This window comes from Triturus cristatus, chromosome 1_1 (genome assembly GCF_964204655.1).
Source record: "Triturus cristatus chromosome 1_1, aTriCri1.1, whole genome shotgun sequence".
NCBI classification, from domain to species: Eukaryota; Metazoa; Chordata; class Amphibia; order Caudata; family Salamandridae; genus Triturus; species Triturus cristatus.
In genome coordinates, this window is record NC_140579.1 from 37,635,592 (window position 1) to 37,652,997 (window position 17,406).

The 17,406-nt window shown below is 46.4% G+C and overlaps 1 protein-coding gene across 1 annotated transcript in view; it reads left to right on the top strand.

The window, feature by feature from the left end:
- The window catches only part of LOC146869281 (FACT complex subunit SPT16-like), a 358,428-nt gene extending 344,395 nt beyond the window's left edge, over window positions 1–14,033 (top strand). Inside the window, exons 11-17 of the mRNA XM_085646892.1 lie at window positions 9,739–9,851; window positions 10,069–10,144; window positions 10,224–10,393; window positions 11,029–11,158; window positions 11,462–11,600; window positions 12,446–12,523; window positions 13,114–14,033. Coding sequence (XP_085503018.1) covers window positions 9,739–9,851; window positions 10,069–10,144; window positions 10,224–10,393; window positions 11,029–11,158; window positions 11,462–11,600; window positions 12,446–12,486 — 669 coding nt within the window. The 3' untranslated portion in view covers window positions 12,487–12,523; window positions 13,114–14,033. The remainder of the gene's footprint in view (window positions 1–9,738; window positions 9,852–10,068; window positions 10,145–10,223; window positions 10,394–11,028; window positions 11,159–11,461; window positions 11,601–12,445; window positions 12,524–13,113) is intronic.
- Window positions 14,034–17,406: the final 3,373 nt, after the last annotated feature.

Below are 17,406 nucleotides of genomic sequence, written 5' to 3' on the forward strand. Positions count from 1 at the left end.
AAGTGGATGACAGCACATTGCCTGAGACTTAATTCCAGCAAAACAGAAGTCCTAATTTTCGGCAGCATTCAGCCCCCTTGGAATGAGCTGTGGTGGCCCGCCGAGTTGGGCTCCCCGCCCAACCCGGTGGCTAAGGCAAAGAACCTGGGCATGCTTATGGACACCAAACTCACTTTCCATCAACACACTAATGCGGTAGTATCGGCATCACACTTTCTTATCAAAAAAATCAGGAAAATCTTTCCTTACATCCCCAATCATACCAAGAGAACAGTAGTCTCCTGCCTTATCTCATCTAGGCTTGACTACTGCAACGGTCTTTTCCTGAATGCCCAGAAGCAACATCTGCACAAACTACAGATGATCCAGAATTCTGCAGCTCGCCTCATACTGGATATTCCTAGACATCACTCTGTTTCCAATGAAATCCGTTATCTTCACTGGCTTCCAATACCTCAGCGTATTGATTTTAAAGCCCTGTGTATTGTCTTTAAGGCTTTGCATGGTATCGGTCCATCATTCTTGCAGGATCATTTTTCTTGGTATTGTCCCACCAGACAGCTGCGATCCACTGGAGCTCGATTACTTGCTGTTCCCAGAATTTTCAAAGCCCACTGGGGTGGACGCAGCTTCTTTTATGGAGCGTCTAAATTGTGGAACACTCTTCCCTTCTACCTCAGAAATGCTAGCTCCCTGACGATTTTCAGGAAACAATTGAAAACTTGGCTTTTCCAGCATTAGGGGCAAAGTAGTCTTGCATCTCGGTTATGTTTAGCGCCAAGACACCCCCGGGTATACGTGCGCTCTATAAATTTCTGTAACATAACATAACATATAGAAAGGACAAAAGAATGCAGGAAAACAAAGCAATTCTTTGTGTCCTTTGCCAGTAGTTTTTTGGGACGACCAATTACCAAAAATACCATTGCATGATGGATTGCACAGACTATACAATTCTGCCGCAAACATGCAGGGCAAGAATTGCAAGGAGCGACACATGCTCACTCAACAAGGAAAAAAGGAACAATTGTGTTTCTTGCAAATACACCTGTTCGAGGCATATGAGCTGCAGATTACACACTTGTGCATCGATCGCAATCTGGTGTTGGGCCCGGATGTTTGCAGTTTGTTTTTCCTTTTGGAAAGACATTGGAAGTCACGTGGTCGGTGACTCCTCCTTTGGATCGTATTGCGCATGGGCTTCGGCTCCATCCTCAGATTGTTTTTTTCTGCCATCGGGCTCGGATGTAATCTTCGCGCTCCGGCTCCGAACAGCTTCCAGTTCGACGATCGACGCGCAATCCTCACCTCAATTCGCAGTATTGTTTTGATCGCAATCTCCCCACTCGACGCGCCTCTCTCATCGGCACAGACCTTCGGTTCCAGTCGTCGACGGCGGCCTTTGGACCTACCCAAGCTCCGGTCCTGGCTAATGGAAAGGACTCCATTTAAAAAGTGCCCTCGATGTGGGTCCAAATTCCTACCACACCGATCTCCACGAGGTATGCAATCTCTGCCTCTCCTCTGAACACGATGCTCGAGACTGTCCGGCGTGCAGGTCCTTCCGGTCCAAGAAAACTATTCGGGACCGAAGAGCCAGACGAACCATGGCACACTCCTCGACGGCGATTCCGGACGACATCAAGGCGTCGACGCTCCAGAACAGCATCACACTGATGAGGGACTCGTCAGCGCCTCCGAAGCCGACGACTCAGATGTGGAGGACATCACTCCGGCGCAGAGGGCCGTGAGTATTGATCCACCCCCCCCCCCCACACCCTCGCCGGCACCGAAAAAGGCTTTGGTCACACCTTCGCCTCCGCGCTTAGGCAAGACCAAAGACACTGCTTCCAACACCGCACCTTCGGGCCCGGTAAAGAAGCCAATTAAGCCTTCCGGCGGCTCAGGCTCGAGCCAGCCCAACGTCGGTGCCGATAAACATCCTTCGGCACCGAAAAAGAAACCAGCCTCCATCTCGACACCGAGCCCCGCTCCGAAACACTCGGGGTCGAAACCCAGCTCTTCGGTACCGACACCATCTTCGGTACCGACCAAAGCACACAAGGCCACCGGCACTGACACTTCGAAGCCGAAACCCATCTCGGCCCCTACCAAACAACCGGAGCTTCCTAAGCATGGTTCCAAACAACGAACAGGCACAGATAAACCTAAGAAACCAACGGCCCGGACGCCTTCGGCGCCGACGGACCAACCAACCTCACCAGAACTCTTTACACCGGATCCCTTGCAAAAAACACTAACCAAGGATCCCAAAACTGGACATTTAATGCTCTCTATCAAAAAGAGACAGTTGGAGGGACCTGCTCCGGCTCCATCTCCAAAGAGGAAGGACTCTGCTACCTCCCCTTTCAGAATACCTTCCCCTCCACCTCCACCCCCTCCAACTTCTCCTCCTCCACCTCCTCGCCTTCTCCACCCCAACCTCATCGTTCCCCGACTTTGTCTCCGGATGATGATGATCAGGGGGACCATATGATGACATAGGGGATGTGCCCCAGGACCTACCTACAGGGGACCCCACCCCCACAGGATCCCCAGACCCATGGGACGATTACAATATCCCTGATATCCCTAACGTCCCACAGGACGATCTTTACCCTTCCAGACCATCTCTACCAGTAGACTCATTGGGGTTCAACCATCTACTGCAAAGGGCGGCACACTACCACGGGGTAGATTTACATACCGACCCAGTGGAGGAGGATTTCCTCCTTGATACATTCGACACCACACATAGGTCCACCTCCATATTGCCTATGCTCAAAGGAGTTGTAAAGCATGCGCCAGAGGTCTTTAAGGACCCAGTTAGAGCCAGGGTCATCAACCCGCGCATCGAGAAGAAATATAAATCTGCAGCTACAGATCCCTTCTACATCAGAGGGCCAGCGCCACTAGATTCTCTGGTAGTATCCACCGCACGTAAAAGGGCCAACTCTCAGGCGTCAGGCGAAGCACCACCACCTGACAAAGAATCTAAACTATTGGACGCATCAGGCAAGCGTACTGCATCCCAAGCTGCCAATATATGGCGTATCGCCAATACACAAGCGCTACTAGCCAGATATGACAGGGCCCATTATGACAAATTAGAAGCCATAATGCACCATCTCCCTGATAAATATAAAGCTAGGGCCAACTAACTAATTCAGGAGGACAAAACCATTACTAATACCTCCATACGTTGTGCCCTAGATGCAGCAGACACAGCCTCCAGGGCCATCAATACTAGCGACCTCCTCCGTCGCCATGCCTGGCTAAGGATCTCAGGTTTTAAACCGGAGGTACAAGCCTTTGTCCTCAACCATCCCTTTGACCAAGAACATCTGTTTGGCCCAAAAGTGGATGAGGCCCTAGAAAAAATGAAAAAGGATACTGACACGGCAAAATCTATGGGAGCCTTGCAATCACACCCTCCCAGACGCTCCTTTCGCCGCTCTTCCTTTCGGAGCACATCCAGAGGCTACTCCTCAGACACCGCGTCCACTTCATACAAATCCCCTACTCAGTCCACCTTTACAAGGGGTTACCAAAGAGGCGGCTACATGGTAATGCTTCAGCAGGTACTTCCGCTGCTCTCCCAAAACGACTTCCTCACCACTTTGGACCTAAAAGACGCTTATTTCCACATTCCAGTGCACAACGCTCACAGGAAGTACCTCAGATTTGTAGTGGACGGACAACACTACCAATTCAAAGTGCTCCCCTTCGGAGTCAAAACAGCACCACGAGTATTCACCAAGTGCCTAGCAGTGGTGGCAGCACATCTGCGAAGACAACACATTCATGTCTTCTCATACCTAGACGACTGGCTGATAAAAGCCAGCTCATACAATCAGTGTGTACAACACACGTCCACCACTATCCAACTACTTCACCAGCTTGGCTTCACGGTAAACCACGAAAAGTCCCATCTACAACCATCCCTTGTGAAACAATAGCTCGGTGCCACCATAGACACCTCAAAAACACTAGCCTACCCCAATCCCCCCAGGATTGCAAGCATTCAGGCTCTACGCGCAAAATTCATGGCACAACACTCCCTTCCAGCTCGAGTGTTCATGCAACTAATAGGGATGATGGCCTCTTGCATCTTCATAGTACCTCACACAAGACTCCAGATGCGTCCTCTCCAAGAGTGCTTAGCGCGCCAATGGAACCAGGCCCAGGGTCAATTAACAGATCTGGTGTTGGTAGACGGTCGCACCCATCACTTTCTGCAGTGGTGGAACACCACAAACCTTTCCAAAGGTCGACCGTTCTTAGATCCGGTTCCCCAGATAGTACTGACAACGGACGCATCGCTCTCCGGCTGGGGAGCTCATCTATTACATCTCACCATGCAGGGCAAATGGACGCCTCAACAGAAGCTACTCCATATCAACCATCTGGAGTTACTAGCAATCTTCTTAGCCCTAAAATCTTTTCAAACACAGATTTCAGGCAAGGCAGTCCTAATCTGCACAGACAACATGACAGCCATGTATTATATTCAAAAACAAGGCGGCACACACTAACCACAGCTCTCTCAACTAGCACAGAGCATATGGAGATGGGCCATACCCCAGAAAATCTTTCTCCTAGCTCAGCATGTCCCAGGAGTCCAAAACACTATGGCAGATCTGCTCAGCAGACAGACACAACAAATCCACGAGTGGGAGCTCCACCCACAAGTTCTTCACCCGTACTTTCAAATGTGGGGGCATCCACAGATAGACCTCTTCGCCACCCACGAAAACACCAAATGCCCAAGCTTCGCCGCCAGATACCCACACCCATTGTCCAAAGGCAATGCGATATGGATGAACTGGTTAGGCAGATTTGCGTACGCTTTTCCGCCTCTCCCACTGATTCCACTAGTGGTGCGCAAGCTACAACAACACTCCCTCATACTGATATTGGTAGCTCCAACTTGGGCCAGACAACCGTGGTACACCACACTGCTGGAACTATCTGTAGTACCGCACCAAAAATTACACTTCTCTCCACACCTCTTAACCCAGAACCATGGAGAGATCAGACACCCGGACCCAGCTCAGCTCAACCTTGCGTCTGGCTCCTGAAATCCTAGAATTCGGGTACCTAAATCTTCCACCTGACTGTATGAACCTCATCAGAGAAGCTAGACGACCTACCACTAGAGCGTGCTACGCCGCCAAGTGGAAACGCTTTGTTGTCTATTGTCATAACAACACCATCTATCCCCTGGACGTGTCCATTCAACAAATCATAGGCTACTTACTCCACCTACAAAGGTGCAATCTAGCCTACACGTCCATTCGACTGCACCTAGCAGCCGTAGCAGCTTGCCTTCAAAACAGGCAACATCGATCACTCTTTAGAGTACCTGCCATTAAAGCCTTCATAGAAGGCCTTAAAAGAATAATTCCCCCCAGAGTGCTACCCTCACTTGTGTGGAACCTAAATATCATTCTCACAAGACTAATGGGGCCTCCCTTCGAACCTCTGCACAAATGTGAGCTTCAATTCCTAACATGGAAAACCGCTTTTCTTGTAGCCATCACTTCCCTCAGAAGGGTCAGTGAGATACAAGCACTTACCATTCAAGAACCTTTTCTACAAATGCACCATAACAAGGTTGTTCTCCGTACCAACCCAAAATTCCTCCCTAAAGTCATTTCTCCCTTTCACCTAAACCAATCTGTAGAACTACCAGTATTCTTCTCGCAACCACAGACCGTTGCAGAAAGAGCTCTTCACACACTAGATGTCAAACGAGCCTTACTCTACTACATCGAGAGAACACAACCTTTCCATAAGACCGAACAACTGTTTGTCTCTTTCTCTCCACCACACAAAGGCAACCCCATCTCCAAATCAGGGATAGCTAGGTGGATTGTCAAATGCATTCAAATTTGCTACCACAAAGCAAAACGAATGCTATCCGTTCCCCCTAAAGCCCATTCTACACGTAAAATAGGGGCTTCCATGGCATTCTTAGGGAACATCCCCTTAGATGATATCTGCAAAGCAGCTACATGGTCAACACCGCACACTTTCACTAAACACTATTATGTAGATGTGCAAACTAAGCAACAAGCTAGTGTGGGCCAGGCTGTACTCAAAACATTATTTCAAACCACTGCAACAGATACGGGTGGTCGCCGCTAAGGTTGGGTACTGCTGTATAATCTATGCACAAGTGTGTAATCTGCAGCTCATATGCCTCGAACGGAATATGCTACTTACCAGTATGCATCTGTTCTTGGCATGTAGAGCTGCAGATCTACACACGCCCACCCGCCTCCCCGGCTGCCTGTATCTGTTCCAGTTTATCTTATTTAGATACTACACACATGGGCTTCTTCACTGTTATTACTACGCTCCATCTTTCCCTGCTGGCGAAAAACAATCTGAGGATGGAGCCGAACCCCATGCGCAATACGATCCAAAGGAGGAGTCACCGACCTCGTGACTTCCAAAGACTTTCCAAGAGGAAAAACAAACTGCAAACATCCGGGCCCAACACCAGATGGCGATCTATTCACACGTGTGTAGATCTGCAGCTCTACATGCCAAGAAAAGATGCATACTGGTAAGTAGCATATTCCATTCAAGACATTTGCCAAGCACCAACATGGTCCTCAGTGCACACGTTCACTAAGCACTACTGCGTAGATATTCAGATGAACAAGGAAGCGCTAGTGGGACAGAAGGTCTTACAACACATATTCAGTAACCAGCGCTCGTCTTCCACCCAGCCATCACAAACCTAGCAAACGCACAGCATAGTGAATCCAGAAAGATTCACGCTGCAAAACGTATAGTATCTTACCTGTCGTTGTAGTTTTGCAGCTTGAAGACTTTCTGGATTCACTAGCGATCCCACCCTCCTCTGCCAGAAAGATGACATAAGAGAAAGACCATTAAAACAGGAAGAAGACTATTAAAAAAGAAGGGGAAAAAAAAATACGAAGATGGCGACCAAAGGTGGGAGCTTCTGGATGAAGCACTGCGACGTCACGAAGGACACCAAATGGTGGTATGTCGATGCGCACCTGGGCCACGAAAAAAAAAAAACATACAACAGTTCCGTATCCAACCACTAGATGGCGGAATAATGCACAGCATAGTGAATCCAGAAAGTCTTCAAACTGCAAAACTACACCGACAGGTAAGAAACTATACGTTCTTCTCTTTTGCGGTTTTCAATACAGCCATATTGGCTAACAATGCCTTTCATTCCCTTGCCTTTTTCCCTTCAAATAAAGGCCATGTTTTGCGCTTTAAAATTTCATTTTCTGTATTCCAGAAATGTTCAATGTGACCGGTTCATTTTGAATGAAAGTCTGTAATTTAGTTTTTTTTTTAGCCTTTATTACCCAAGCGTGTATGTGTGTATATGTGTGTGTATATATATATGTGTGTGTGTATATATTACCTACTGGCGGTCGCCAGTAGGTAGTTATAGTTAGGACCCTGTTTCCATAGGAAATCCGCAACATTCTATTTGGAATAACTTTGGCGCCGGTCGACGAATGCTCGCAAAATTTTCAAAACTAATGGGGCGCTACGCTCCGCTCCTACCCTGAAAGTCTCGGGGGGATTCGTCAAGCGGGGGCTGAGAAAAAAGGGGGGTCCCAAAACACGTTTTCCCCATGCATTTTTCCATAGGACCTTTAGACACAGCTACAGCCCGAACGGCTGAACAGAATTACTTGAAATTTGGCAGAGAGGTAGTCCTCAGGTCAAGGAAGTGCCTTTTGTAGGTCTGGTGTAAATCTGTTCAGTAGGTCCTGAGAAAATAGCATTTAAATCAATATATATATCTGTAAGCGCGCTCCGTGCGCTTACCGTAAACTTACCGTACGCGTACGGTGCCGTGCGCGAGCTCAATTCTGATTGGTGGTTACATGACTGTAAACATTCAAATCGGTCGAAATCAGGAAGTGTCGGCCGCCATTTTATGTCTCTCGCACTGAGAAACAAAGGTGGGGAACGTGAAACGGGGGCAACGAAGAGAGTTGCAGACCCCCTAGTGTTTGTCAGGGGGTCCAAGAAGGACCCAAAAGTACGAAAAATAAATTTTACATTTTAAAAAAAAATCGCGGGGTACGCGTACGGTAAGCTTACCGTACGCGCACGGCAAAAAAAAATAAAAAAATAAAATAAAGAAGTAACAATCACATTTATTAAATAAATTAAAGGACCCACAAGGGAGAAAAAAACAAATGTTACTGCGAAAAAAAATGCGAGGCGCGCACGGCATGGACTGCGCAATGTGGGCGCTCGGTGCATTTAGAATATTTAATATGCAATGCACAAATGGTGCCCTGCGGGCACCATTTGCACACGGGGTGGGGAGAGTGTGGATAATTTTTTTAAATTAATTTATTTTTACCATACGCGTATGGTAAGCGTAATCGGCGATTTTTCGTAATAAAATAAAAATGATTTTTTGGCCTTGGGGGTACTTTGGGGACACATACATCAAAGCCAGGTGGTTAGGAGCTGTCTAACCAGTCCGTTTATATGTTTTTGCCCTTTGTTTATCCTCTCCCAGGCAGAGTGCGAGAGAGAAAATGGCGGACGGCGCTTCCTGGTTTCGACCGATTCGAATGTTTACTAAGATCTAACAGCCAATCAGAATCGCGCTCGCGCACGTCACCGTACGCGTACGGTAAGCTTACCGTAAGCGCACGGTAAGCGCACCGTAAGCTGGCTCAGATATATATATTGATTTAAATGCTATTTTCTCAGGAACTACTGAACAGATTTACACCAGACCTACAAAAGGCACTTCCTTGACCTGAGGACTACCTCTCTGCCAAATTTCAAGTAACTCTGTTCAGCCGTTCGGGCTGTAGCTGTGTCTAAAGGTCCTATGGAAAAATGCATGGGAAAAACGCGTTTTCGGACCCCCCTTTTTTCTCAGCCCCCGCTTGACGAATCCCCCCGAGACTTTCAGGGTAGGAGCGGAGCGTAGCGCCCCACCTATTTTGAAAATTTCGCGAGGATTCGTCGACCGGCGCCAAAGTTATTCCAAATAGAATGTTGCGGATTTCCTATGGAAACATGGTCCTAACTATAACTACCTACTGGCGACCGCCAGTAGGTAATATATATATATATATATACTCTTTTTTTTTTTTTTATTGTATTTGCGTGCTCCGGGTGTCCCTGCTCATGGGTGGGACATTTTAGTGCTTAATACTTTGAGTATTTCCCTGGAAGAGAACTAGGGTTACAGGTAAGTAACTTATCCTTATTGTAGATTCAGAAGAGACCCAGCCTTCTCTACTTCCTTCAGACAACTATGTATTTCTACCCAGTGTTTATCCCACCCCCCAAGAAATAAGTGTTTGGAACTATGAAGTGATTCATTGTTGGGTTCTGGGTATTGCATGCTAATGCATCCCAGTAACCTCTTGATTAATTGTCTAAAAAAACCTAACCTAAATTTTATTATTAAAAGTACAGTACTAAGCCAAGGTAATACCTGAAGTTTTCTTTCCCCTTTCGTACCCGCTTCATAGTTCTGAAGCATGATTGTTTTCAATGTATCTCACTTGCTACCAACCTTACCATTCTTCTGAAGTAGTTAAAAGTTTGGGGTAGGCTCCATTTCTCATACACCCAGGCAGAAGATGTATCTGTCCTGTAAACAGGTTGGCAGTCTCTTAACATTGCTCGGTGTATGGGAACTTTTGTCTTAGGATGGGTTCTAACTTTCTTTTTATGCCTGTTTATTAAATGCAGATGGAAAGGGAGATGAGACACAAATTGAAAACAGCTTTTAAGAACTTCATAGAAAAGGTGGAATCGCTGAATAAAGAGGACCTGGAATTTGAAATCCCTTTCAGAGAACTGGGGTAAGAATGTCCACAAATCCTGCGCTGTGCCCTCTAGTGTGTTGGAACTTTTGTACTGTGATAGATTTTAAACTCCTGTTGCTTAAAAATGTGCATTTTGGGTTCCATGTTGCAAGGCTGAACGGAAGGTTTGAAATTTGGACTATTACGAAATACATTTCACAGTCCTAACCCACCTTCCTTGGCTTGGCTTCTTATCCTTCTTTTACTGTGCTAGGTTCAACGGCGCCCCCTACAGGAGTAGATGTCTTCTCCAGCCTACAAGCAGCGCCCTTGTTAACACCACAGAATGGGTGAGTGAGGGTGCTCAAGGGCTTTATATATACTGTGGCGCAGGTACTTACTTGTATATGTCTCTTTCTCTCTTCCCAGCCCCCTTTTGTGGTGACCTTGGATGAGGTGGAACTTGTGCACTTTGAGCGAGTTCAGTCCCACCTGAAGAACTTCGACATGGTCATAGTCTACAAAAATTACAGCAAGAAAGTGACCATGATCAATGCCATTCCTGTTGCATCCCTCGACCCCATCAAGGAATGGCTCAAGTTAGTGCTCGTCCCTTTTCCTCTCCTCTGTGTTTGTTGCCCAGTTCCATCAGCATTGTTTCAATGGAGCCTCAAGTCCCCATCGGGCTTCTGAAAGCTAGAACAAGATAAGGGGAGAACATGCATATGCAAATTGAGCTCGTCATCATTCCACCTGTTAGTAATATTTTGGCCTCGACAGCCTAGAAACTCTTGAGTCAAACGCAGTTTCAAATGTCCTCTTGGTCTAATAGTAATGCCATAGCTCGAACATGTTGCAGGCTGGATAACGGTCCCACAAAGTGTACTGGGATGAAGGGCAGAAACGTAAGCCCCTTGCCTCTTGGTGTTGTCTATAAACGTTTGTTGGTATTGTAAGGTGGGATGGACCTAAAATATTACATTGGAATAGACACACTCTGATCTGTGCTGCAGCTGTTTGGCAATGGCTTGAAGAGTTGACCTCACTTAGGGGTCTTGAAACCATGTCCACATTGATTCTGCACGGTTAAACTTTTCAGTGTAGTTTGCCATTGTAGCTGAGTCTATATACACGTAACCGAGTTTCTGCTATCCTCCAGTGTTTTCAACTCTGATTTCCTTGGAGTGGAGACTGTTTAACACACATTCCCCATGTCTGTTTTCATGATTTGTAGCTCCTGCGATCTGAAGTACACCGAAGGGGTGCACTCCCTTAACTGGACCAGAATCATGAAGACCATCATCGATGATCTAGAGGGCTTCTTTGAGACGGGTGGCTGGGATTTTCTGGAGCCAGTGGGCGAGGTGAGTTAAGTGGGGGAACTCTTGACTATCTGAGAAGGAAACAGATTCTGTCCCTTTCTGGAGATAATTTTTATTAAGGTGGGTGGATCTGATAGGCAAGTTAAGGGAGTGGTACATACAGTGAAATTGAGCTATGTGTTCAGAATGCTGGGTAGCAGAAAATTGTGATTTAGGAAAAGACCCAATCCTGAGCCTCCAGATTTGATAATGCTGCAAATTGCACTGTCAGGTAATGTAGAAGATGGTTGATCATTGCAATTGTATTGTGTCCAACGATTCACTGACATATGCTTTGATCTACAGGGATGTGATGCTGAGGGAGATGGCTCAGGATCTGTGCTGGAAGACAAGACATTCAAGCCTGAGGAAGATAATGATGATGATGAGGAAGAGGAGGAGGATAGTGATGAGGATTACTCAGATGAGGAAGAGGATGACTCTGGTATGTGTGCAATGTTTACCACTTGAATTGTATGGTTGGGGCTAGGCCCTGCCAATAGAGGTTTCTCTGAGCAGCTGATACAAGGTTCTTTTAGTTGTCTTTAAGCAGGGTGCTCCTTTATAGTGGCTGCATCCTTGTGTGAGATCTGTCTATCTCTAGGCAGCTTCTGGGCAGCTGGTGCTTGAAGTTGTGGGCAGTGATTGTGAAAGACTTTCCCTCCGGACATCTCTACATAGGATTCTGTTTATTAAGCTCTTGCCTTCCCCCAACTGTAGTGACTTTCTCCTGTGAAAGAATTTACCTCCGGACATCTCTACATAGGATTCTGTTTAATAAGCTCTTGCCTTCCCCCAACTGTAGTGAACTAATCTAATAATTTGCCCTCCCAAACAGAGGCGCGCCGCCCTCCTCTCCCCTGACACAATGTTCCTATAACACCGCTACACACAGGAGTGGTGTTTTGTCTACCTGAACTGAACCGATGGAGAGTGAAGGGTTGGTTGGTTTGTCTGAATGCCCAGTCTCATTCCTCTTCGATTCCTGCTGCCTGTAAATACAGTGAGGTTCCAGGGAACTATGCCGCCTTTTTACTTGGTACTGCCCTGAAGGTCCAGGGGGCAAGAGTTTGTCACTCATGGCATGCATTCACGTTTCCGTCTGGATAATTTGAACTTTTGGAAGCTGTGGTATGGGATTGCTTGGCTGGGACATTCCTTTGAGCGGGGGCATGGTGGATTACGTTAGATGGGTGTAGTTTCAGTTTAGTAGGGGAAATGCAGCATTGCTTGACTGGGATGATTTGAATGTATTGGTGATGGGGAATCATTCTTTGACCTCATATCCAGTCTACAGCAGAGAATCCATTGGCAGTGAGGAAGAGAGCTGAAAAGACTGGGATGAACTGGAAGAGGAAGCCTGAAGAGGTAAGTTTTAACCCACATGGTGGGCTGTCTTAAGTCTTCCAGCTCCACACCCAGGAACGTTTTTACGCCACCACTCCCTCATCTAGCACAGTTCATGGTGCATCATTTCTCACTGCACTCGTTCTCTCCCAAAGAGCTGTAATTAAGTTCTTTGTCACCCAGTGGAGCATCATCCTCCGGATCTCTGCACCCTCTTGCCCTCCCAAACATACTAGCTCAAGCTCACAGCACTGAGTGGGGGTTTACGAACCACCAGTACACCACCATACTACTTGTTGGGCATTTACTAATAGAGCACCTCGAAAGATCAAGTGAGACTGGAAGTGTTTGAGCATTTGTCCTACAGGCTGTTTTGCAGCGTCGGTTGTATTGGTTCTGAGGTGCTGTCTGGCTGATTCCATTCATCTATAAAACTAAGAGTGTCATCCTGAAAGGATCCTGGAGATGTATGTGAATAGGAAAGAGCTAGGGAATGCTGTGTGTTCCACATATATGTGGAGAGCTTCCTATGGTGAGGCAGAAGAATGTGTGTGAGTCTCAATAGAGTACAGTCTTAGTTTGAATTGACTCATTTCATCTTTGCTTATCAGCTGATCGCGAGAGCAGGTACGAGGAAGAAGAGGAGCAAATGTCTCAGAAAAGTAAGAAGAGGAAGAGTTCAGGCCCTGTCAGCGTATCACCGGCCAAGAAGAAGAAGAAGTGAAGTCTCCTCCTTTCTTTGCCTACTCATTCTTGCGTACCACAATATCTGTGCACCCTCTTCTCAAACAAACATCTTACATGGAAAGACATTTTGCTGAACTTGTTTTGTGGCATTTTTCATCCTTCTCACAATGTGTTCATGGACCAATCTTTCTTACCTTCAACAACAGCCAGCCTACCCTGTCTTGACACCCAGCCCACCTACTAACACGCCTCTCATTTCGGGATGTTCTTAAACTACAGATGCTGCTCCTGGAGAACCTAGTTTAAGCTGCTGTTTCCTGCCAAGAACTTTCCAGGATGGACCTGAGCTCTTAACTGGGGGCAGGACCAGTTGAAGGAAGGGAAGCACTATCCTTGTGCACAGGACACTACCTTTTTATCACTGGGAAAAAGGTTAAGAGTGTACATCCTTTCTACTGGTTCAAGGGGATATGTTTCAGCCTCATCTGGCCTCAACACTTGTATAAAAAACTTCTTACGCCTCCCTCCACCTGGTTTGTCATACGCCTTAAAATCCAGTATCTCCCTGATTTTGTTGTGGGCACTAGAAGCAATTGGTCTTACATCATGGAGGCCTTGTGTTTGTGTATGAGTGGGTCCCCACCTTACTGTCTCAGTTTCTTGAGTTAATGAAGTGATTCTCTGGGAAGGGTGTGAACTTCCCCATACAGCTCTAGTTTGGTTTCCTGTCGATTTAGATGTTTTTTAAATGTAAAATATTCCTTTTTTGTGATATTTATCAGCAGGTCCACGTTTTCCTATTATAAGTTCTTGAAAATAAATAACTTGAGTTTATTTTATTTTACTTCAAGATATGTAGCCTTTCCTTTATGCCTTCTCTGCTCTCATATTCCCTTCATATGCACACCCTGCTGTGTGCCCCACCTATAGTCTTGGCCAGCAGAAAGTATGTTTTGAACCTCTATTGGGTTTTTATTTGTAAAAGTGGGTAGTCTGGGTGTTTCTCTTGTAGTCGGGGAAGGTATTGGACTTTAAATTTATTTTTGTCTTTCTCTTAGCAGTGATTAACAGACTTTACGAACTTTGGAAAACCAAAAAGACAAAATATTTTTTTGTATGTTTACTTTTTTCAATTTTCTTTTAGCTGTTGTCTGTTAAGATATTGAAGTTGTGTGTAATCTGCCTGTGGTGGTATGCCATACTTGTGACGATAATGTTTTGACCTGCTGTGTCATTGTGTCGCTATTCAATCTTCTGTTGTAGTAGTGTAACCACAGGAGCCTCCTCGATTGGGGCTTGTGTAGGGGTAACTCCGTGCATATAAAATTGCAACAGAGGCTATAAATTAGCATAGTAGCATGTGTTGGCTGCAGATACACATGCTATGCATACTCCTGCCATATAGTGTTGGGCCTGGATTCTGCAAGATGTTTGTCCCTTCAGGAGGTTTTATGACCTTGTTTCTCCACCCCCTTGAGTCATTGCGCATGTCAAACCCTTTGTTCCTTAGAAAGTTTTTTGCCGCCATTGGGCTCAAACGAACTGTGTCGAAGCTCTGCAGAATTCGATGCCACATGGCCTACGGGAAAACAGTGAAGATCGGAAGATCAACTACTACACCGGGAAGGACTCCCTGGCTTCCAATCAGTCAACAGCTGTAGGAAGCTGGCTCTGTGTATACTATAACAAAATGAGGTACAGTGTGGACAGAGCCCAGTCAGTAAAACCCTAAAGGTAGGTAGAGGTAAAAGTAAATAGCACCTTACTCTCTATTTGTGGTAGTGTGGGCGAGCAGTAAGGCTGAACTCAGACCAATCTGTTTGTATCAAAAATATTTAGGTATTTTTTGTTCGAGGCATTTGAGCTGTAGATTACATGCTTTGCATACTCCTACCATATAGTGTTGGATCAGGATGTTTGCAGTTTGTTTTTCTTCGAAGACGTATTTCCAGTCACAAGGTAGGTGACTCTTCCTTTTGGTGATAGTGCGCATAGGCATCGACTCCATTGTAAAACTGTTTTTTTCCGCCATCTGGTTCGGACGTGAACTGCTGCGCTCTGGTTTGACACCGTTTCTCGCGTTCCCCTCAGTGCGCAATCCACTTACCCTCGATAGCATTGTTATTCAATCCCGTTTCCCATTATCCGCGTATCATATCGACTCAGAAAATTTCTTTATATCGGAAACTTGGTGGAAGGCAGTTGGGCCTAGCCGCGAAGGGTCAGCTCGCTTGAAGCGGATTGTCGCTGGAATGGATTTTATTTAAAATCTGTTCTGGGTGCTGCACCAAGTACCCGCGCACCGACTCCACGAAGTCTGCAACTTGTGTCTGTCTCTGGAACACGATGAACAAGACTGCGACACATGCTGATCCTTTCGATGCAAGAAAATTCTCTGTGGCCGTCTGGCTCGACGTTACGAAATGTATCAACAACATAGCGGCTCTGCTCCGGATCTCTCCAGAGAAGATTCCAACCACGATGTCTTTGACCCGCAAGGAGCCGAAGAAGAAGACATCCCATTTCCCTGTCAGAAGTCGACTACGACATGGAGGAAGACATTCTGCAGGGTCAGCGTACTATGAGACTGATGCTCACTTGCCCCAAACGCAGCCCAAGAAAAAGGCTTCGGTTCCTCCTCTGCCTTCGGGCCAAGGTCTGCACCGAGCACAGGTTTCCAACGCCTTTCGGCTCGGCTCTGAAACAAATACCAAAGCCTTCCGGCTCGGGATTAAGTCGGCCCCAATCGGGCACCGAGCCTCAACATTCGGGACCGAAACAGATTCTAGCGACAATCCTTTCGATGCCAGAACCCTCTTCGGGTCCAAAAACTTCGGCACCGAAAACACCGGCTCCAAAAATGTTGGCACCGAAAGAGAAAACAGCTCCTTCTCCAACCAAGGAACATATTTTAGACGTCCCACCTTCCAACCCGGACCCCAAACAAAAAGAATTGGTCATTAATTCTAAAACTGGACATATTCATGCAAAATTGCCAGTTAAATTCAATCCAGAGTCTGAGGACACTTATCACATTCCTCTTAAAAGGAAAAGTGTTGGTACTAACCCTTCTCCCATCACCTTCCTCCCCACCTAACCCAAATTTGCTTAACACCCACACATTCACCACAACCACCTGACAACCAGGATGGGGATGGAGCAGATGACAATAGTCCTGTTCCTTGGAATGATTACAATACGGATCCAAAAACGGACAATGACCCAGACTTACACCCTTCAAAATCCTCTCCACCAGATGATAATGTAGGGTACATAGAATTATTAAATAGAGCTGGTGAATATCGTGGAGTTCAGCTTCACAGTCTCATGAGGAGGATTTTCTGTTTTAAACTTTAAGCTCTTCACAAAAATCCACTCATAGACTGCCCATGCTTAAGGGTATGCTTAACCCCTTGAGTGCCCCGCCCTTTCCACGCCCTGTGCCGGGCATTTCATTAGCGGGCGGGGCTCATGACGAGGTAGTCTCGTCATGGGCACAGCGCAACCGCGGCCCATGACGAGACCATCTCGTCATGGGCACTCAAGGGGTTAAACATGTAGACAACATTTTTAAAGATCCTGTACATGCAAGAATTCTTACACCAAGGGTATACAAGAAATATAAACTGGCACCTACAGATCCAGTTTAAATCAAGGGTTAATTACTACTAGACTCCTTACTAGTTTCTAACGCCTTAAACAGGCAAACTCACAAACGTTAGGAGATGCCCCTCCCCCAGACAAGGAATCTAAATTGATAGATGCCTCTGGGGGGGGGGGAAGTAGCTGCGCAAGCAGCCAATCACTGGCGTATTGCCAATGCTAAGGCTCTTTTAGCCAGATATGATAGAGCGTATTATGACTAACTGCTCCAATTTTTACTTGACGAACATAATACCAAGGCACACGACCTAGTTCAGGAAGGGAAACTGATTTCTAACACCTCCATTAGATGCGCTTTAGACGCAGCTGACACTGCCGCTTCCGCAGTTAACACCAGTGTCTTGCTAATGAGATACACCTGGCTCAGAATTACAGGGTTCAAACCCGAAGTCCAGGCTTCTACTTTAAATCTACCCTTTGACAAAGAGCATCTATATGGTCCCGTGGTAGACACTTCCTTAGAGAAGATGAAAAAGGACACAGGTGTCGCTAAATCTATGGGAGCTCTGCAGTCCTCATCAAATTGGAACTCTTTTCGACACTCCTTCTACGGG